General features: G+C 46.2%; 2 protein-coding genes across 2 annotated transcripts; both read right to left on the bottom strand.

Annotated features, from left to right (window-relative positions):
• Positions 1-3,147: 3,147 nt before the first annotated feature.
• On the bottom strand, positions 3,148-7,868 carry LOC130483029 (C-X-C motif chemokine 10-like). The gene is made up of 4 exons (XM_056855921.1): positions 7,793-7,868; positions 4,772-4,898; positions 4,020-4,109; positions 3,148-3,205 (listed from the first exon to the last, which is right to left on the bottom strand). Exons 1-4 carry the CDS (start codon positions 7,851-7,853, stop codon positions 3,148-3,150), a joined length of 336 nt encoding a protein of 111 aa, XP_056711899.1. The 5' UTR covers positions 7,854-7,868.
• Positions 7,869-16,748: 8,880 nt separating this feature from the next.
• On the bottom strand, positions 16,749-21,087 carry LOC130482904 (C-X-C motif chemokine 11-like). Its single transcript, XM_056855780.1, has 4 exons — positions 21,027-21,087; positions 19,388-19,514; positions 17,194-17,266; positions 16,749-16,793 (listed from the first exon to the last, which is right to left on the bottom strand). The coding sequence occupies exons 1-4, from the start codon at positions 21,085-21,087 to the stop codon at positions 16,749-16,751; spliced, it is 306 nt and encodes a 101-aa protein (XP_056711758.1).
• Positions 21,088-23,113: the final 2,026 nt, after the last annotated feature.

Genomic DNA, 23,113 nt, shown 5'->3' with positions numbered 1-23,113 from the left:
AGATGCACATTTTCCCCATCCAGATTCTCAAAACTCAACAATAAGCCCCCCAGCAGAGTTTTGAGAATGCAGATGGGGAGAGCGGCAAATCCAAGGCAAAACCTCCCGTGCATGAATGGTTGTTAAAAGGCGTTGAGGAAAGGGGGGATGAATTATCCAAGGCTTGATTTTGGCAATAATGGTAGAATTTACTATATTAATACATTATAAAGACAATTTACAATGAATAGGTGTAGGGAGACATGGAGGGTTTACGGAGGTATTGTTTTATGAAGATGATAATCTACTTATTGATCTAATCCATTTATTATTAGTGAGACTTATTAACCTTCCTTTTTTCTGAGATAATATTAACCACCTTTTAATGATTACATTCAATATTATATTTTTAAAATTGTATGCGATTTAGTTCAATGAGTGTAATTAGAAATATTAGGATTAGAATTGTAGATACCAAAGAGTATACATATTTATTAATGGATGGAGGAAGATGTAGGGGAAGTCTTGTTATATTTTTTCTTTCTCTTTATCTTTATATGTTAATTTGTTTCAGAAAAATAATAAAAATTATTTTTAAAAAAATCTCAATCGTTGTACTGTTGATATTTGGCTCTGTTGACTAATGAGTTTGCCGACCACTGGTGTAGGGGTTAAGAGTGGTGGTTTGGAGCGGTGGAGTCTGATCTGGAGAAACGGGTTTGATTCCCCACTCCTTCATGTGAGCGGTGGACACTAATCTGGTGAACTGGGTTGGTTTCCCCCACTTCTGTACATGAAGCCAGCTGGGTGACCTTGGGCTAGTCACAGCTCTCTTAGAGCTCTCTCAGCCCCACCTACCTCACAGGGTATCTGTTGTGGGGAGGGAATAGGAAGGCGATTGTAAGCCGGTTTGAGTCTCCCTTAAGTGGTAGAGAAAGTCGGCATATGAAAACCAACTCTTCTTCTTCTAGATATCCAGTTGTTTTGCTACTAAGTGAAAAATCATAGATGCTGGACAATCTGAAGGACTACGCAGCACTCACGAGAAACAAGTTCTTTTTAAAATTTAGGACAGCATTTGATTAATTTTGTTTTCCTGTTTATTGGTGGTCTTCAATTGTGATTTTAAAATTTGGGTTATGATGTATTTTTATGACTACTGCTTTTGTTGACATTCTAAGCCGCCATGAGTTCCCTAAGGTAGAAAGGCAGCTAATAGACATTTTAAATAAATGAAGTTCAAGAGTAAACCACAGATTTCTGCGTACAGGCAGTGGCGGTGAGTATATGGCCAATGCTACACAGCAATATGGTAAAGAAGGTGTCGATCAGGGGTGTCAAACGTAAGGCCCACAGGCTGGATCTGGCCACTTGGTCGGGCCGGGCCTTATTTGGCCATCTTTGTCTTAAGCTATATAAATGAGTGGCTATAACTGTGTCCTTTGGCAGTGAATTCTATGCATTAACAAGAGTTGCCAGTCACCAGGTGGGGCCTGGACTTCTCCCAGAATAAGAAAAATAGTTGGTTTTTATATGCCGATTTTCGCTACCTTTTCAGGAGAATTAAATCGGCTTGCAATCACCTTCCCTTCCTCTTGTGAGGTAGGTGGGGCTGAAAGAGTTCGGAGAGAATGGAGACTAGCCCAAGGTCACCCAGCAGGATGCATGTGGAGGAGTGGGGAATCCAACCCAGTTCACCAGATTAGAGTCCGCCACTCATGTGGAGGAGCAGGTAATGAAACCTGGTTCTCCAGATTAGAGCCCACTGCTCTTCACCACTACACCACGCTCTTAACCACTACACCAATTACACCTGATCTCCCCACTATAGAGATCAGTTCCCCTGTAGGAAATGGCAGCTGAAGAAGGCAAACTCTGTGGCATCAGATTCCCTGCTGAGCTCTCTCTAATTTTGCCAGGGTGCCTGCTGCATCGACCTTCCGCCCCTGCTGTCCTGACCCCCACCCTCAGTGGAGGAAACCTGACGCCGTTCCCCCCCTCTGTTGGCACCCAAATGCTCCTGACCCACCCACCCCATACCTGGCAACCCTAGCTCCCTCCAAACTCTACTTTCCCCAGGCTTTGCTTCCAAATCTCCAGGAATTCCCCAAGCTTGGGCTGCAACCCTAGAGTTAGTTATGTGTTATACCATGCTTTCTTTTTGCTTGTCCTGAATCTGCCATTCCATGTGTTTTGTTGGTTCTAATATTAAAGGTTCTCGCTATCCACTTTCTCCACACTATGCATTTCAGCTCCCTAGTAGTCCCCTTCCTTTTTTTAAAACTAAGAAAAACAAACACAGTTTGCTAAAGCAGAAACCATTTAATAGTGACAGTAAGACTATAGAAAACAAAAACTGACAAAAAACTTGTAAAACAGAGCATTAGACCACTTTTTTAAAAGTATGCACGTTTTATAATAAAAAAAGATTTGTTGTCTACATTTTCAATCTGTCATGAGCTCTACGTTACATTCTAATTATTTTAAAAGAAAAGTTCCTAAGAGAAAAACTAAAGATCTGGGTTACATAGCACTTGTAACAATATGTACTGATTGAGAACCAAGTCCTACAAGAGGCAACACTACACATCCTAAAACACTAATTCCTAATCCCAGTTTTTAATGGGTACAAGTTTTGAAGAATCAATAGTGTTTTTTCATGTCCCTGAGGGAGGAGGAGGAGAGGAATACTGTAATCACTTATGGCCTTGGGGGGACGGACACAAAGACTGCCTTAAACCCCCTTCCAAACAAACTGATAAGAGTACTTTAGATTATGGGGAAAGCTTCAATCTGAGATATCAGTAATGCCGATAATATACCTGTGAAGACAGGATTGTCATCTCCAAATTGCAAATTCTGAGGCTGAGAGAGAAGTGCAAACTCGCCCACTAAGTTTTGTGCAAGGGACTTGCTGGATCACGCCTAGTCTCTTAGCCACTATACCACTACAGCTGTTGTATCAAGAACGAGAAGTTACCGATTCAGCGAAGTGGCTTTGCTTGATCAATGCAAGCCCAGCATGCGCACAGAACTGCAGGCACTGCAACTGTGGTTTTGAAAAGGAACACGATGCTAGCAACAGGAGTTCGTCTGACTTCTCTTCATCCGCGTTTTGACCTTTGCCACTCAAGAAATCCAGCAGGCGATCAAAATCCGTCCATTGCTCTACTGCGGGGAGCGCCTACCAGCCATTCCTCTTTTCCTGCCAGCGTTTCCTGAAGCCCTGAGAGAACAAATGAAACGGAAGTTATCAGGAGCGCAATGCTCAGCAGCTCACCCCAATCACCAGGGCGGAAAGTTGTTTAGAGAAGTGGTTTAGAGAAGTGGCATACCAATCCATCCCCAGCTACTCACACGTAAGGTGGCCAGCCAACCTTTCGTCTTTCCTGTTTGTTTATGTATTATATTATTAATTATTGATTAATTATATCGATGTTTTTGCACTTTTCACAGTTTATGTTGGTTGTTGTTATGTTAAGTAAATTGTGCATTTAAGCTATTTTGAATTTGTGTTATTATATCAGAGCCAAGTACTATTACCTTGCTTAATCTACTTTATGGTATTGGTGTATTCTTACCAGTGCAACCTCCAGGTACTAGCTGGGGATCTCCTGCTATTACAACTGATTTCCGGCCGATAGAGATCAGTTCAGCTGGAGAAAACAGCCGCTTTGGCAATTGGACTCTATGTATGGCAATGAAATCCCTCCCCTCCCCAAACCCTGCCCTCCTCAGGCTCTGCCCCAAAAACCTCCCGCCGGTTGCAAAGAGGGACCTGGTGACCCTAGGGCAAGAAAGCAGGGGGCCCTTCTCCCCATGACATGAACCCCAGCCGATTCAGGTCCCTGCAGTCTTTAAGAATGGCATTACCCACAGCTGCTGGGGAATCGATGCCTGACTCGTTACAGAAAAAGTGTGTCATTTGGCCTTGGAACAATAAAGTGGTCCTCAACGTGGAACAATAAACTAATCAGTACATTTTAGACATTTAACAACGGTGGGATTGTCTGTTTCGAGGGTGGAAATCATCCGCATACCTGTTTTGCGCAATCCTTGCCAACATTGCTTGCACTGCTCTAGAATCTGGATTCAGACACTGCCGCTCTCCAGAGGTCTTCAGTGTAACACTGGAAAGAAATGAACAAAGTCCGTGTAATTATTATGTCTCACTTTCCTTCATTAAAGAAGAAGAAGAAAAGAACCATCACCCCAGGATTGCCAGCTCTGGGTTGGGGAATACTTGGGAGATTGGGGGTGGGGGCAGAGCCTGTGGAGGAGAGGGTTTGGGAGGGGAGGGGATTCAATGGGGTATAATGCCATGGAGTCCACCTTCCAAAGCAGCTATTTTCTCCAGGGGACCTGATCTCTGTCGCCTGGAGATCAGTTGAAGAAGAAGAGTTGGTTTTTATATGCCGACTTTCTCTACCACTTAAGGAAGAATCAAACCGGCTTACAGTCACCTTCCCCTCCCCACCACAGACACCCTGTGAGGTAGGTGGGGCTGAGAGAGCGCTAAGAGAGCTGTGACTAGCCCAAGGTCACCCAGCTGGCTTCATGTGGAGGAGTGGGGAATAAACCCGGTTCTCCAGATCAGAGTCCACCACTCCAAGCCACCGCTCTTAACCACTACACCACGCTGTAATACCAGGAGATCTCCAGCCACCACCTGGAGGCTGGCAACTTTATGGAGTGCTTTTTCAGAAACAACTGCCCTCATCATTTTGGTGTGGTGCCTACTCCCTGTTCTCAAAATTCAAATAGCGCCCACAGGTTTTATAAAGCCACCTACATGATCTCCGCACGATCACAGGAAGCGTTCGCTGTGTACATTTCCACTTTCTCCAAAGGTTTCCTGGGGACAAAATTAGATCCCGCGGATGGGCAGAGGCAACGTCCCTTCCCACTGGTCAGGATTCCTAAAACAAAAAAGGATTTCAAAAAAGACAGAGTTACTGCAGGCAATTATTCGAAGGCCAATTATTCGAAGACGATTGTTGAGGCTGGTTCAGGGGTGCATGTTCATCCCTGTAGCATCCAATGATGGCTTGCACATGGGAAGATGTCAGGTTTTTTCCACTGGAGTTAGCCAGTGGTGTAGGGGTGGGAAATGGCCACGGCCAGGGGATTTGGGTAGGCAATGCATGGAAATCTACCCTATGGAAGCCATGTTTCCGCTGCATTGTATTGGCATCCAAAGCAGCAACTGTGAAACCACACAAGCTCATCTCTGTGTGGGAAACACCTAGGGTTGCCAGGTCCCTCTTTCCCAATGTTTAAACTGTTATTTGTTTCTTTTGTACTTGTATTAAATTCTGATTTTAATTTGTTTTAATTATGTGTTTGTGTGTTGGTTTAAACAGCTTTTAAGATAAGATTTTCATTTGTATGCTTCAATATCTTGGCCACCTTGGTGGTCCTATGAGGGCTAAAAAGACAAGATAAAAATCTTGTTAATGAATAGTTAAAGAATGACACGCAGTTTTGGTTAGTACATTCAACGATTAAGCCAAAGCCCTTTCCTTTTGGTTTTTGGTGGCTCTCCCAAGCTAGACTTCTTTGTTACATATTTAAAGAACGGACAAGGAACACAACTAATAAGAAAACAGCTGCCACATAAAACCATATATTCTTTGTTGGCAAAGGAAGTTAATGGATAAAACCATATCTCCTCTCTTGACAAAGCAAGTTAATGAATAAAGGGAGGGAATTCCCTCCTTTAGTTTCTTTTTCCTACAGAGGTAAAGAACTTGCTAAACAGTAAGAGGGAGAATGAGATGAGAATTGAATCAGAGAACAATTTCCCAATGTGTGTCTCTTCTAAAACCTTGAATGGAGGACCTTGGCCTTCAACTGGGATTGCCAACTCTGAGTGGGGAAATTCCTGGAGATTTGGAGATGGGGCCAGGGGAGGCCGAGGTTTAGGGAGGAGAGGGACCTCATCAGGGTATGACGTAGAGTCTTTCCTCCAAAGTAGCCATTTTCTCCAGGGGAACTGATCTCTGTAGTCTGGAGACCAGTGGTAATTCCAGGAGATCTCCAGGCGTCACCTGGAGGTTGGCAACCCTACCTTGAATGCCTGTTAGCTACTTTATTAAAATATTGTCGAAGGCTTTCACGGTCAGAGTTCATCGGTTCTTGTAGGTTATTCGGGTTGTGTGACCGTGGTCTTGGTATTTCCTGACGTTTTGGCCACAGCTGTGGCAGGCATCTTCAGAGGAGTAACGCTGAAGGACCGTGTCTCTCAGTGTCAAGTGTGTAGGAAGAGCAATATATAGTCAGAAGGGGGTTGGGTTTGAGCTGAGTTATTGTGCTGCAAAGTATTGAAGGTAATGTGCTAATCATTGTCCTGTAAGTATCAAGATAATGTGCTAATGAGGGTGTGGTATGTTAATGTGGAATCACTGTATCCTGAAGTGATCTGTTAACATGTGGAATCCAAAGCTAATCCGCATGGCTATTGTGGACTGTAGTCTTTGTTAGTCTGGAGGTTTTCAGGACAGGAAGCCAAGCCTTATTCATTCATAAGACAGGACACAGCCTTATTCCAAGACACTGAAATACTGGACAGTTCTACCAACTATTTTGTCAGATTGCACAGAGAAGCCATTGAAATTCATAAACATCAGCACAACTTTAACAGAAAAGAAGAGAGTTTAAGAATGAATAAGGCTTGGCTTCCTGTCCTGAAAACCTCCAGACTAACAAAGACTACAGTCCACAATAGCCATGCAGATTAGCTTTGGATTCCACATGTTAACAGATCACTTCAGGATACAGTGGTTCCACATTAACATACCACACCCTCATTAGCACATTATCTTGATACTTACAGGACAATGGTTAGCACATTACCTTCAGTACTTTGCAGCACAATGACTCAGCTCAAACCCAACCCCTTCTGACTATATATTGCTCTTCCTACACACTTGACACTGAGAGACACTGTCCTTCAGAGTTACTCCTCTGAAGATGCCTGCCACAGCTGTGGCCGAAAAGTCAGGAAAGAAAACACCAAGACCACGGTCACACAACCCGAATAACCTACAAGAACCGATACATTATTAAAGTTTGAGTGACAGCCACATGATTCTTTTATGCCAAATGGAAGAAAATAGGTCTATTTCCCCCCCAGATTTTTGTGATGTGCGCTTAGAGTTGCCAGGTTCCTTTTCACCACCGGCGGGTTTTTAGGGCAGAGCCTGAGGAGGGCGGGGTTTGGGGAGGAGAGGAACTTCAATGCCATAGAGTCCAGTGGCCAAAGCGGCCTTTTTCTCCAGGTGATCTGATCTCTATTGGCTGGAGATCAGTTGTACATAAGAACATAAGAAAAGCCATGCTGGATCAGACCCAGGCCCATCAAGTCCAGCAGTCTGTTCAAACAGTGGCCAACCAGGGGCCTCTAGGAAGCCCACAAACAAGGCGACTGCAGCAGCAGCATCCTGCCTGTGTTCCACAGCACCTAATATAGTAGGCATGCTCCTCTGATCATGGAGAGAATAGGTATGCATCATGACTAGTATCCATTTTAACTAGTAGCCATGAATACCCCTCTCCTCCATGAACATGTCCACTCCCCGCTTAAAGCCTTCCTAGTTGGAAGCCATCACCACATCCTGGGGCAGGGAGTTCCACAATTGAACTATGCGTTGGGTGAAAAGAATACTTCCTTTTATCTGTTTTGAATCTCTCACCCTGTTTTGAATCTCTCACCTGTAATAGCAGGAGATCTCCAGCTATTACTTGGAGGTTGGCAGCCCTAGGAACACCCTCTATGTGCCAAGCTTTATATCCTTCTGCTATTGTGACTCACCTTGAATGCCTGACCCAAGCAAGGCGGCCACACAAAGGAAAAGGGCAAAGACGGTGTTCATGGCGATGACAGTGGAAGTTCCTTTGTGAAGTCTTGTCTTCTGCTGCCTGCTGGATGGTTGGATTCCAGGGGAGAATTTATATGGGACAAGTCTTTCCCTCCTCGAACCTGATTGGCCTGAAGAATCGTCAGCTGTTCTCAGTAGGGATTGTAGAAGTGGATTTGGGGGGATCCCCAACCAGAGCAGGGGAAACGGTACCATTTCTCATAAAGAAAGCAAACAGTTTCACTTTCAGATAAGGAAGCGAGCAGACTGCAATTATCATCCTTGTATGGAAAACAGCCAAGTGCTGGAGACGGGCTTGGAGAGCAATTGGCTAGAATTATTGCACTCAGCAAGTTAGGATAAAGCCTGTAACAATTATCGAAAGGTAGAAAGAAGAAGAAGAGTTGGCTTTGATATGCTGATTTTCTCTACCTTTTAAGGAGAATCAAATCGGTTTGCAATCACCTTCCCTTCCTCTCCCCACAACAGACACCTTGTGAGGTAGGTGGGGCTGAGAGAGTTCAGAGACACTGACTAGCCCAAGGTCACCCAGCTGGCTTCATGTGGAGGAGTGGGGAACCAAACTTGGTTCTCCAGATTAGAGACCACTGTTCTTAACCACTACACCATGCTAGCTCTCAGGAGGGAGGGTGGTGGGTATAATGCCATAGTGCCAGTGGGGTATAATGCCCTAGTGTCCCCCTCCAGGTGGTGGCTGGAGATCTCTTGCTATTACAACTGATCTCCCGACAACAGAGATGGGTTCACCTGAAGGAAATGGCTGCTTTGGAAGGTGGACACTATGGCATTATACCCCACTGAAGTCCCTCCCCTTTTAAAACCCCACCCTCCTCAGGCTCCACCCCCCAAATATCCAGGTATTTCCCTGCCCAAAGCTGGCAACCCTAACTCACACCCTTCTGCTTGTGAGTGCTCCTTCACCTAGAGCTGCCAGAGATCTCATGATTGAAACAAGAACCTGCGGGTCTCCTAAATGCTGCATTGACTGTTTGATATTTTCTATTATTGGCTGATGAAGCCCTCTAGCGAAACGTGATTAGCAATCTAGAGACCACGTTCCGTTCATCTCGTTCTTTGCACCGAGGCTACAGCTTGAATTTCTAGACAGCTATCAATTTATTACTATTTGAAAGTCGTGCTACTCCTGCCCTGGAGAATCTGTCCACTGCGCATGTTCATCTTTTCCAGCTTCCACTTACCCTCAATTCCTTTACTGCACTTGACCAACTTCACTCCGACAACCACCGCTCTGCGCATGTCCATCAGCTCCCGTTTTTGATTGCCTTCAACGGGACTAGCCACTGCGCTTACCAACTTTGGGAATGAACTTTGTAGCCCACTTACCTTGTTGAATTCCATCCATTTAGCTGTTATTACGCATTGTTTCCCCCCCCAGTATGCCTATGGTACAGTTCATGTTTACATTTATGGTAGTGTGTTGTTTTTATACTCATTGCCTTTGAATATAGCATTTGTCTTTTGCTAAATGTCAAGCTTGTGCTGTTTCTTTGAATTAACCTCTCCCGCTATTACCACTGATCTCCAGCCAATAGAAATAAGTTCCCCTGGAGGAAATGGCCGCTTTGGCCATTGGACTCTATGGCATTGAAGCCCCTCCCCACTCCAAACCCAGCCCTCCCCAGGTTCCACCTCCAAAATCTCCAGGTATTTCCCAACCCAGAGCCGGCAACCCTCGTGTCACCTGTGCTCCCAGCTGAAGATGCACTGCTAGAGAAGGGCATATGCTTGTGGGGCACCAAGCATCAGCGTTCCTCGTGGCGATGGCAGGGCCACTCCTAGCCGCACCCAGAACCATTGGGGAAAGGGCAGGCAGGCAATTGTGACTGCAAATGGGGTTGCCAGGTCCCTCTTTGCCACCAGCGGGAGGTTTTGAGGGCGGAGCCTGAGGAGGGCAGGGTTTGGGGAGGGGAGGGACTTCAATGCCATAGAGTCCAATTGCCAAAGGGGCCATTTCCTCCAGGGGAACTTATTTCTATTGGCTGGAGATCAGTGGTAATAGCGGGAGATCTCAGCCACCACCTGGAGGTTAATTCAAAGAAACAGCACAAGCTTGACATTTAGCAAAAGACAAATGCTATATTCAAAGGCAATGAGTATAAAAACAACACACTACCATAAACGTAAACACGATCGGCTGGAGACCAATTGTAATTGTGGGAGATCTCCAGCTACTACCTGGAGCCATAGCCATTTTGAGCAGCCTTTTGGCACAGCAAGACTGAATACCTATTTCTGTATCAGATTGCTACTATTGCATCTACAAAGAATAATTATACAATATTTATGAAGACTTCAGCTGATGAAGCTGCAGTTTTGCAGTGAAAACGCTTGAAGAGCATCCGGACCGTGTTACTGTACTATCCTCATCTAGCTTTCCTTGTGTTGAAAACAACCTTAAGATAAGACATTCACTTACCTTGAAAAAAGAAAAAAAGACTTTCTACTTTGATCTCACTTGTATATATATTTATAGTTGTTTTCACTTGTTTGTAGATGTTACACGTCTTTCACAATATATGTTTGCATAGTTTGCTTGAGTATTATTGTATCTTTTTGTTTGAGCTTAGTACTATACTTCCATAATTATCCCTGTAGTACTTGTGCATATTTTCTCCAAACTACCTGGAGGTTGGCAACCCTACTGCTGGGTGACCTTGGGCCAGTCACCATTCTCTCAGAACTCTCTCAGCCCACACAGATGCCGGCAATGGCAAACCACCTCTGTTCGTTTCTTGCCTTGGAAACCCTACAGGGTCGCCGTAAATCAGCTGTTTCTTGATCGCACTTTGCACCACCATTCTGGCCGAGCCGTTCACATGGTTAGTCCAACCCCTGCAGACAAAACCCACTGAACTTGGATGGATTTCAGGTAATGCTCTTTCCACAGAAGAGAAGCTAACTTGTTCTTTTTCTTTTCTAGTGTGGGGATAATCTGACAGCCAAAGGAGACGAGAAACCACCCCCAGGTTCACCCTGGGGGTCAGCCTCCGTTTTGTAGTGTGAGTTGCCACCAGGGAACTCCTTTCAACGGTGCTGCGGGGAACTGACTGTGCTTGTGACCCCCATGGCACAGGGAGTTGAGGGGATTCTGTCTCCCCCCGTGCCGATTTCTTGATCCAAAAAGGCACTTGGGCGGTTATTTGCCCCATTGGAGGGGCTCCATGTGTACTGAATGCTTGCACCTGGAGCCCCCCGCAATGCAAATAACCCCCCACTGTGCCATTTTGGTTCAGGAAAACATTTTTGGGGGAGGCAGGAGCCCTTCTTCTTCCAGTGTGGAAGAGCCAGTCTGGTGTAGTGGTTAAGAGCAGTGGTTTGGAGTGATGGAGTCTGATCTGGAGAACCGGGTTTGATTCCCCACTCCTCCACATGAGCGGCGGAGGCGAATCTGGTGAACCGGGCTGGTTTCCCCACTCCTCCACATGAAGCCAGCTGGGTGACCTTGCGCTAGTCACAGCTCTCAGAACTCTCTCAGCCCCACCTACTTCACAGGGTATCTGTTGTGGGGAGAAGAAGAAAAAGAAGAAGAAGAGTTGGGTTTTATATGCCTACTTTCTATACCATTTCAGGAAGAATCAAACCGGCCTTCACAGCATTTTTAAAAGGAGTCCCCCACTGGGAACTCCCAGCTCCAAGGTAGCCGCGAGTCCCCCGCGGTGGACTCACAGATGTCCCAACATCATTCAGTTGGACCCTCAGGGTCCAGTGAAAAAAACTTGGAAAGTTTAAGGAACCTTGTAAGCAGAAGTCAGTGAAGCTGAGACTGCATTTGGCTCTGTAGGAGAAACAAGACATTTCAAGGAAAAGAAAACTGCTACGCAGCTAAAAATGCAGGCGGCAGACTTTCACCGCTACTAAAAATAGGGTTCCCAACTGCCCCTAGAGGTTTAATGGGATGTCATTTCCCAAGCAATATCTCCATGCCATGAAAATGCTCCAGCTGCTCATTTCCATACATTAAGCCTCTATTATAGGGACAGGCGTCTTTTTCTCCAGGCCACTTGGAATCCTAACTAGAAAACCATTATTCTCTTCCAGCTGCAAACTTCTCTGGAGAAATTACTCACCCTGTAAGCTATGCTGGTGAGAAAGGCTCCAGCCCCTCAGGACAAGTGAAAGAATTCCACCCAGGGCACATATAAATCACCCACCGTGACTAGGGCGGCCCAAGTGCAGAAGGATTGGGCTCCAATGCCCTTCAGAGTTGTGTAGGAGAGAAAAAGCAGGCAGCTATGGTTTGTCAAGAAGGGGTGAGGAAAGTCCCTCTTGTAGGCAGTTGTTAAAAGGCATAACAAGAACACTGTTTTCCATTGCATCTGGCCACTTTAACCGCATCTCCAGTTATTTCTGATTAAGTCCCTTTACTCCAAAGGGGCGAAAAAGACAAATTTTTAAAATATTTGGGCTTTGGGATATATTATGTTAAGGCTGCCGTAATCTTCTCCCTGACCTGGATGGCCCAGCAGGCTAGCGTGATCTCGTCAGATCTCAGAAGCTAAGCAGGGTCAACCCTGGTTAGTATTTGGATGGGAGACCACCAAGGAAGACCAGGGTTGCTGTGCAGAGGAAGGAGCTGGCAAACCACCTCTGTTAGTCTCTTGCCATGAAAACCCCAAAAGGGGTCGGCATAAGTCAGCTGCGACTTGATGGCACTTTACACACACACACAATCTTCTCCCACACTTATTTGAGATAGATCACAATGGGAAGCCGTGTTAGTCTGTCTGTAGCAGTAGAAAAGAGCAAGAGTCCAGTAGCGCCTTAAAGACTAACGAAATTTCTGGTAGGGTTATGAGCTTTCGTGAGCCACAGCTCACTTCTTCAGATAAGAAGAAAGCACATACCCTGCCAGAAATTTCGTTAGTTTTAAGGTGCTATTGGACTCTTGCTCTTTTCTACTTAGACTTCAGAGTAAGGCACCAGTGGTATTATGGAGAGTTCATCTCTCTGTGATCTTAATTCCCAAGAGGGAACGTATGGGAGAAGATGGTCCTTGAGATACCCCAGACCCATGCCTTGTAGGGCTTTAAAGGTCAAAACCAACACTTTGAATTGGGTTCAGGAACTAGGACTGCTAACCTCCAGGTGGTGGCTGGAGATCTCCTGCTATTACAAGTGATCTCCAGCCGATAGAGATCAATTCCCCTGGAGAAAATGGCTGCTTTGGCAATTGGACTCTGTGGCATTGAAGTCCCTCCCCTCCCCAAACCCCGCCCTACTCAGGCTCTGCCGCAAAAACCTCCCGCCGGTGGCGAAGAGGGACCTGGCAATCCTATCAGGAACGGATCAGGACATAGCAATTGCTGTAGTATTGCAGCCATATGCTCCCAGTAACTGGCCCTGTCCAGGAGTGTAGTCATAGCATTCTGCATTAACTGAAGCTTCAGAACACTCTTCAAGGGGAGACACAAGCAGAGTGCATAGTCACAGCTCTCTTACAGCTCTCTCAGCCTCACCTACCTCACAGGGTGGCTGTTGTGGGGAGGGGAAGGGAGGGAGATTGTAAGCCGGTTTGATTCTTCCTTAAGTGGCAGAGAAAGTCGGCATATAAAAACTAACTTTTCTTCTTCTTCTTCTTCTTCTTCTTCTTCTTCTTCTTCTTCTTCTTCTTCTTCTTCTTCTTCTTCTTCTTCTTCTTCTTCTTCTTCTTCTTCTTCTTCTTCTTCTTCTCAATTTATGGAGTTAATGAGCCGGCTAAGAATATTGATGCTCTTAGCATAAATCACATGTTGTCTAAAATGCGGGGTGTGTACTCTCTCTCCCCTGCTCCTTCCTCCCAAATGAAATTCCCATTCCTGTGGTTGTAGGGCACAGATCTGGGCAACAGTGTGACTTCATAGCTAAATCCAGTTCCTTCTCGAATAGTTAGCTATAAAAGTTCTGTTTCCTTCGGTGCATAAAACATTGGAGACATATTACAATATATATATATTTTATTTACAAATCTACAGGTTGGGTAGGTGGCAAGCGGGTACAAAGGCTGTTGATGGCCCCAAAGCTCCACCAGTAGAATGAATACCCAGAGCTGTTTCTGACAGCTAAAACCAAACTCTAGGACTGCTTTTTGTTCTCACTCACCAAAAACAAACTGCTTTCAACTCTGCACTGACTGGGAAACTTAGTTTTACATAACCTTCCTCCCTACATTGGTCTTGTAGGTAGGCTTGGATTCAGAAGAGCATTCTATAGGCTTTGGCTAGCAAATAGCCAGATGATTAGGGTTGCCAACCTCCAGGTACTAGCTGGAGATCTCCTGGTATTACAACTGATCTCCAACCGATAGAGATCAGTTCACCTGGAGAAAATGGCAGCTTTGGCCATTGGACTCTATGGTATTGAAGTCCCTCCCCTCCCAAAACCCCACCCTCCCAAAACCCGCCGGTGGCAAAGAGGAACCTGGCAACCCTAAGCGCACATTACAAAAATCTGGGGGGGAAATAGACCTATTTTCTTCCATTTGGCATAAAAGAATCATGTGGCTGTCACTCAAACTTTAATAATGTAGCTAACAGGCATTCAAGGCAGGGTTGCCAACCTCCAGGTGATGCCTGGTGATCTCCTGGAATTACCACTGGTCTCCAGACTACAGAGATCAGTTCCCCTGGAGAAAATGGCTACTTTGGAGGAAAGACTCTACGTCATACCCTGATGAGGTCCCTCTCCTCCCTAAACATCGGCCACGCCTGGCCCCATCTCCAAATCTCTAGGAATTTCCCCACTCAGAGTTGGCAATTCTAGTTCAAGGCCAAGGTCCTCCATTCAAGGTTTTAGAAGACACACACATTGGGAAATTGTTTTCTGATTCAATTCTCATCTCATTCTCCCTCTTAACTGTTAAGCAAGTTCTTCACCTCTGTGGGAAAAAGAAACTAAAGGAGGGAATTCCCTCCCTTTATTCCTTAACTTGCTTTGTCAACAGAGGAGATATGGTTTTATCCATTAACTTCCTTTGCCAACAAAGAATATATGGTTTTATGTGACAGCTGTTTTCTTATTAGTTGTGTTCCTTGTTCGTTCTTTAAATATGTAACAAAGAAGTCTAGCTTGGGAGAGCCACCAAAAACCAAAAGGAAAGGGCTTTGGCTTAATTGTTGAATGTACTAACCAAAATTGCGTGTCATTCTTTAGTTATTCACTAACAAGATTTTTACCCTGTCTTTTTAGCCCTCATAGGACCACCAAGGTGGCCAAGATATTGAAGCATGCAAATGAAAACCTTATCTTAAAAGCTGTTTAAACCAACACACAAACACATCATTAAAACAAATTAAAATCAGAATTTAATAAAAGTACAAAAGAAACAAATAACAGTTTAAACATTGGGAAAGAGGAGGAATCACTGAAGGACCACCAGGTGAAACAAGGAACTGTTCACTCGCTGGAAGAAGACTGCAACAGAAGGGGAGAGGTGAATCTTCCTGAGAGAGTTCTCACATGAACACAAGAAGCTGCCTTATACTGAATCAGACCCTTGGTCCATCAGAGTCAATATTGTCTACTCAGACTGGCAGCGGCTCTCCAGGGTCTCAGGCGGAGGTCTTTCACATCACCTTCTTGCTTAGTCCCTTTAACTGGAGGTGCCGGGGATTGAACCTGGGACCTTCTGCATGCCAAGCAGACGCTCTACCACTGAGCCACAGCCTCCCTCCTTCTCGAGTTGGGTGCCACAACTTAGAAGGCCCTGTCTTGGTTTGCCACCTGCCTAATCTCAGAAGGTAGAAGTGCACGAAGCAGAGCCCCTGAGGATGACCACCATGATCAGGTAAGTTCATAAGAGAGTAGGTGGTCCTTCAGGTATGTTGGTCCCAAACCATATAGGGCCGTTACACAACCATACCAGCAGGATTTGAATTTTATTGTCGGGGTCCTCGAGAAGATTATTGGGGGTTCCTCAATGAGAAATCCAGTAAAGATAGAATTTCCCCCCTGAAAGACAGGTCAGACTCCATATGTAATCACTTGTCTCCTGAAAATCTACAGTGGAGGGGAAATGTGAAGTGTGTCCTGATTCATGCAGAAGGACAGGGGCCTCCAACAGCCCTGGCCAGTGGACCTGTGGGAACTGAGTGTGCACCCTGGAACTTGCTTTGGCATCCTCGGCAATTAGGGTTGCCAACCTCCAGGTGGGACCTGGAGTTCTCCTGGAATTACAAGTGACCTCCAAACTACAGAGATCAGTTCCCTTGGAGGAAATGGCTACTTTGGAGGGTGGAGTCTATGGCATCACATCCCTGCCAATTGTTCTCCCTTCCCCAAACTCAGCCCTCCCCAAAATCTCCTGGAATTTCCCAGCCTGGAGCTGGCAACCCTAATATTTTCATCATTACTTATTAAACCTCGTTTTCTCCTTTCAGCTATTGCTTCATGAAACCATCACAAGCACCTATTGGCTAGTGCCTATGCCATCAGTGATGAGAGACACATGACCATGCTTTTAGAGGTATGATTTGCTTTTTTATTTTTATTGTCTTAATTAATCCATGGATATGCACTTCTCTGCTGGGCTGTGGAAACACCCCTTTCAAACAAAAACAACTTCAAAATATGAGCAAGGCTTCACCCTTTCCCTACCAATGCACCATTATTTAAGAAACCTTGCTTTAAAAGGTCGGGGCGAGGAGAGCAAACCCTGTTATGTCTGTACAAATCTCCCCCTGTGATTGTACAACCTGGGCAAGTTCAACCAAAGCACTGAAGAAGAAGGCGCTTTTATTCTTCTCCTTTCCGACACACACGTTGCCCAGGTGTACAGTTTCTTAGCTGCACATGAAGGTATCATAAATAATCTTTGCCAAATGTTCTTTCCTGTATCGCAAACGATGATGGTGGTGTTGGCTGGGAATTGACCATTTTTTCCACACTCTTCTCCTATTCCCTGTCCGGTGATCTTTGTTTCTTTTTCTTCATAACTGCCTGTCAGGGAAGCAAAAATAACCTGGTTTGTGATTGGTTTTCTGCATCTATGCTATGCTTGTTTGTTGTGAATGGGGTTAAGGTTTGGGAGGTAGGGATGCCAGCCTCCAGGTGGGACCTGGGGAATTACAGGTCATCTCCCGACTACAGAGATCAGTTTCCCTGGAGAAAATGGATACTTTGGAGGGTGGACTCTGTGGCATTGTACCCCACTGAGGTCCCTGTCCTCCGAAGGCTCCAACCCCAAATCTCCACGAGTTTCTCAACCTGGACCTGGCAACCCTACCCCCTATCCCCCATCGGTGGACGTGGGGACCTGGGTATCCTACTGGGAGGGGACCCAGGCCTTTGCCCCCCAGCTGATACCTTTTCATACCAGCACTTCATAGGATTTGCTCACCTCTTTTATTCTCCTGCCTTGTTCCAAGTTAACATTCAAACATCTTTTTGTCCTGTTGTCTTTGAACGTGACTCTGTAAGGTAATTGGAAAAGCGTCCGCATAAGTTGAAGCAGGATTGCTCTATATTTACCGCTAGTATTCAACATTTATTTAGGAATTCATGCAAGGCCAAAATGTATCGGTGAGCTGTTTATAATCTGAATAGGGGAATATTTCTGATTTGAAATATCTGGCTTAAAGATATGGATGCAGAGTAAAGGAGCTGTTTTTGTCTTATTGGAACTGTTGCTTGTGTTTTTGGATTTGTAAAATATTTAAGTTTCAACCTTGATGGCCCTGGCTAGCCCAATATTGCCAGCTGAGCAGGGTTCGGCCCTATGGGAGACCACAGAGGAAGTCCAGGGTTGCTACGCAGAGGCAGGCAAGGGCAATCTACCTCTGTTTGTCTCTTGCCTTGGAAGCCTTATGGGGTTGCCATAAGTCAGCTGCGACTTGATGACACTTTCCAGCACCACCATTACCCTTTAATGCCCAGGCTTGCCTGATCTCATCAGATCTTGGGAGCTAAGCAGGGTCAGCCCTGGTTAGTACTTGGGTGGGAGACCACCGAGGAGGTCCAGGGTTGCTACGCAGAGGCAGGCAAGGGCAAAGCCCCTCTGTTCTGTCTCTTGCCTTGAAAATCCTACCGGGTTGCCATAGGTTGGCTGAGACTTGACAGCACTTGCCGCCACCAAGGTCTTTTGAGAGATAAAATAGGGATACAAACAAATTACAGAAGGACCAACAAATTGATAGTTCCATAAGCTTTCGTAACCCAGAGCCCACTTCACCAGCTGGAAATGAAAAGTGATCATATCCCCACTTTTCTGAAACCCATTTGAGGTTGCATCTACTTAGAATCTGCAGCTAGGTTGGAAAAGCACAAGGTGTAGAAAAGAAGAAGAGTTGGTTTTTACATGCCAACTTTCTCCACCTTTTAAGGAGAATCACACCGGTTTACAATCTCCTTCCCTTCCTCTCCCCACAGCAGACACCTTGTGAGGTAGGTGGGGCTGAGAGAGCTCTAAGAGAGCTGGGACTAGCCCAAGGTCACCCAGCTGGCTTCATGTGGAGGAGTGGGGAAACCAACCCGGTTCACCAGATTAGAGTCCACCACTCTTAACCACTACACCACACTGGCTTAACTTGAGTTATTTGTTTGCACCAACCCACCCTGTAGACAATTTTCTTAAAAGATTGTTTGCAAATTGCAGCCGAACAAAAGGTTCCCTGTATTTTCCTCAAAGGAGGTCTGAAAAATTGCAGGGAAAACTTGACAAAAAACAGAGAGCTAATAACTTCTGGATGTTGTGTGTAAAGGAAGAGGGGGAAATGATAGTTAAGAAGCCAAGAAACTGGGAGTTAAGCCAACTGAGAGTGCAACCAAGAAGGTGAAAGGCATGGAAGAGGTTTTAATTGGTATGGCCCGCCTCTTTCTTGCTATGGGAACTACCTAAGCTGACCCCCCTCTCCTCTCCAAAAACGTGGAGCCATCACTGCCAGCCCTGGGTGATCTTTTGGTTCCTGGTAACTCTACTACTGTCGATTAAAAACAGAGAAGAAGGAGGAGGAGGAGGAGAAGGAGAAGAAGAAGGAGGAGGAGAAGAAGAAGAAGAAGGAAAAGAGGAGGAGAAGGAGGAGGAGGAGGAGAAGCAGGAGAAGAAGGAGGAAGAGGAGGAGAAGCAGAAGAAGAAGAAGAATTGGTTTTTATATGCCGACTTAAGGCAGAATCAAACCGGCTTACAATCACCTTCCCCTCCCCACAACAGACACTCTGGGAGGTAGGTGGGGCTGAGAGAGCTCTAAGAGAGCTGTGACTGGCCCAAGGTCACCCAGCTGGCTTCATGTGGAAGAGTGGGGAAATAAATCCAGTTCCCCAGATTAGCCTCCGCCGCTCATATGGAGGAGTGGGGAATCAAACCCGGTTTTCCAGATCAGACTCCACCGCTCTTAACCACTGCACCACACTGGCCAAGTGTGAAGAGGTGCAATAAGAAGAAGCGGCAAGGATCTGGGGATGGGGGGAAGAAGGCTAGCAGCAGGAAGGAGAGGCCAGGTGAAGTTATGGAAGCATCATAGAAGCATAAAAGCCATAAAGTCATAGAATCATAGAGTTGGAAGGGACCACTATGGCTGTGTGCCCTGAATGCTTACATCAGCTCCTCCCGATCACAGCTGGCACTTGGCCGGTGGTATTCCACTTGAAGGATGCGGTGGATCTGGACAGAGGCAATGTCTTTCCCTCGGCAGAGACAGTACCCTTTCCTGGAGGTTGGCATTCCTGCAACAAGCAGCATGTTTTTTGAGTTAAGCACCTGGGACAGTGGCGAAACCCCACTTCTATTCTGCTATTTGCTTGCCCCAGTAAATGTTGTAGTGCATTTATTTATTTCAAGAGTGTTTGCCCTGCTATATATCTGCCTTGAGTCTCAACAAGAAAGGCAGACTATAATGAAAGTATTTTATTTTATTTATTTGCGTTTCTTACAGTCTGCCTTTCTCACGGAGAGTTGAGGTGGATTAGACGAGGAAGAAAAGTTGGTTTTTACATGCTGACTATCTCTACCACTTAAGAATCAAGCCGGCTTACAATCGCCTTCCCTTCCTCTCTCGACAACAGACACCTTGTGAGGTAGGTGAGGCTGAGAGAGTTCAGAGAGAACTGTGACTATCCCAAGGTCACCCAGCTGGCTTTGTGTGCAGGAGTGGGGAAACCAACCCGGTTCACCAGATTAGCCTCCACAGCTCATGTGGAGGAGTGGGGAAATCAAACCCGGTTCTCCAGATTAGAGTCCACCGCTCCTAACCACCGATCTTAACCACTACACCATGCTGGCTCTCAGTGTAAGTTTACACTGTCGTACAGATTGCACAGTGTAAGTCAATGCAATCGATAGGATGGGATGTCTAATAAGCAATGTCATAGGGCCAGAAATCTGAAACAAACCATAAGTATTAGACATGACAAGTGGGGGCCCACAAAACCTGTGGGGGAACCTCTCCCCCAACTAGGTTGAAGGAGTTAGCCAACTGCCGGCCAGCCTGTCCACTTGAATCACCTCTACCTGGCTGCCTCAAGTGGTATGTGGGGTAATGGCTTCTCTCTCACCAGGACCCTGCGGTTGGGGCACTGCAGCAGCTTCTCCTCGCCCACCATCCTGCCTTCAGCGCTGCCACTTTAATGGCAGAGGGGGCAGCAGGGACTCCTGCCCCTCCTTTCCCCACATCCACCCAGCACTGCTGCCTCTGCCACTGGGGGGCAGCAGTGGTTCCTGCTCCTCCTTTCCCTGCCTGCCTTCTGTTTCGCACCATGAGCAGCTAAGGGGGCAGAGGGCAAGGGCTTCTACTGTTTCTCCCCTGCCTTCCCCCTACTTGCGTGCCTTTCTCTCTCCGGAGGCTTTAACCCCTCCCCTTTTTAGTTTTAAGATTTTTTTCCTGCAAACCTGGGGGATGGGACCCCCAGGTTTGCAGAAATATCTCATTCATGTTTGCATGGCCCTGATCTGCAGCTTTAGGTATCCACAGATTCATCCACAGATGAATCCCATGGTGACTATTAAATATATTGATACATTAATATGATGAATCCCATGGTGACTATTAAATATATTGATACATTAAACAATGCAGAAAAATTGTGTTACTTAAGCAGGTGATGTGAAAGACCTCTGCCTGAGACCCTGGAGAGCCGCTGCCAGCCTGAGTAGACAACACTGACCTTGATGGACTGATGGTCTGATTCAATATAAGGCATTCATGTGTATGAGCATAAAATAAAATAAGATGGTGCTACCTTGTATAGTAGCTGCACACAGCAGAAGGAGCAGAGTTGCAAGGAAGACCTTCTTGATCATTTTTGCTTCTGTGAAGGATCTCTTGCTTCCAGTTCTGTAGTAGCAGGAGGAACTGTGGTGAGAAGAGGCATTTCTGGGTATTTATTGGCTCACTTCACCCACGGGCATCTCTGGGGGAATTCCCATTTCCATCCACTTTCATTTCAAAGGAAGCGTTATTCCTTTCCTCGCCTAGCTTGATATAACAGAATGTCGTGTTTATTTATTTTTACATTCCAGGCGGTTCTTAGAAATCAGAGCTTTTTTCTTAATGCCGCTCTTGTACGCCTTCTCATTTGTTGTTTTGCCAATATTAAGCAACGACAGTGCTTGGAAAAGTGGAGGAAGGCTTAAAAAAGGGGAAGTAGACTCCGTATGATCTTGCAGAGAAGATACCTAGTGCTGGTTTTTTGTAAAAGCTGGCAAATACAAGAAGAAGAAGAATTGGTTTAGACCCTGCCTTTCTCTACCTTTAGGGAATCTCAAAGCAGTTTGCAATTTCATTCCCTTCCTCTCCCCACAACAGGCACTTGGTGAGGTAGATGGGGCTGAGAGAATTCAGAGAGAACTGTGAGTAGCCCAAGGTCACCCAGCTGGCTTCATGTGGAGGAGTGGGAATCCAACCCAGTCCTCCATATTAGAGTCCACTGCTCAAGTGGACGAGTGGGGAAACAAACCCGGTTCTCCGGATTAGAGTCCGCCGCTCATGTGGAGGAGTGGGGAATCGAATCAAGTTCTCCAGATTAGAGTCCGTCGCTCTTGGCCACTACACCACGCTGGCTCTCTGTACTCTGGGAGTTGGGGGAGGGAGCATGGAGAATAGTCCCATATAGCGATTCCATTGCTGGTGCAAACACCTCTGTATCCATAGGAGTAATTACAGCACAAAAGAGAACTGTCCCCTTGTGGAATAACCACAGAATCTTTCAATGTTCCTGAGGTGTCCAATGGTGGTGTTCATCTGGATACGTTTCAGCTGATGCAAGGATGAAAGGCTGAGAGAGTTCAGAGAGAACTGTGACTGGCCCCAAGGGCCACCCAGCAGGCTCCATGTGGACGAGTGGGGAAACCAGCCCGGTTCTCCAGATTAGAGTCTGCCGCCGCTCTTAGCCACTACACCACACTGGATGTAGAGAAGAGATGCTTGGAGGTCTGAAACCTGATATTGGTCTCCTCCATCTGTGCCCCTTTTGGCTTGTAAAAGCTCCCAGAGGAGGGAAGAGCCATCGTTGGAGGCCTCAATACCTCTGGCCTCAGTCAGATCTTTAAAAGAGAAAGTACTCAGAACTTTATTGGAAAAGCCATCCTGAGACAGCACAGACTTGAACCACTGCCACCCAGTCTCACAGCTCCCATTTTGGGGGGGAAGTCTTAGAAAGGGTGGTAGCAAAAGAGTTCCAGGTGTTCTTGGATGGAAGGGGATTGTCTGGATCGAATTCACCGTGGATGTGAACTGGTCATGGCCCCAAAACCACCTCGGTTGCCTTGATAGATGGTCTATGCTGGGCTAGTAAGAGCTGGGGTGTGTCTCTGTTGGTTCTCCTGGAGCTGTCTATGGCATTCCATACCTTCTGGATCATCAGTAGGGTTGCCAGGTCCCTCTTCGCCACCGGCGAAAGGTTTTTTGGGCAGAGCCTGAAGAGGGTGGGGTTTGGGGAGGGGCTTCAATGCCGTAGAGTCCAATGGCCAAAGCGGCCATTTTCCCAGGGGAACTGATCTCTGTCGGCTGGAGATCAGTTGTCATAGGAGGAGATCTCCAGCCACCTGTGTGATGGTATTTTGAAAATTAGCTCCTAGTTCTGCAATAAGGTTTGCTTTTGACATGTCCCGCTTCTTCTCATTGCGAAAGCTCCATAAGGAAGCAAGTGGCGCAACCTGTCTGGCAAATCAAATTGCCCACACAGCGGAAACCGCCGGTCAATACAAACAGGCGTTACAAATGCCACTAGCAATCTTAGTCTCCCCATATTATTAGGATTGCCAGGTCCCTCTTCGCCACTGGCGGGAGGTTTTTGGGGGTGGAGCCTGAGGAGGGCGGGGGTTGGGG

This window comes from Euleptes europaea, chromosome 9 (genome assembly GCF_029931775.1).
Source record: "Euleptes europaea isolate rEulEur1 chromosome 9, rEulEur1.hap1, whole genome shotgun sequence".
Lineage (NCBI taxonomy): Eukaryota > Metazoa > Chordata > Lepidosauria > Squamata > Sphaerodactylidae > Euleptes > Euleptes europaea.
This window is presented reverse-complemented; position numbering and strand designations above follow the sequence as displayed.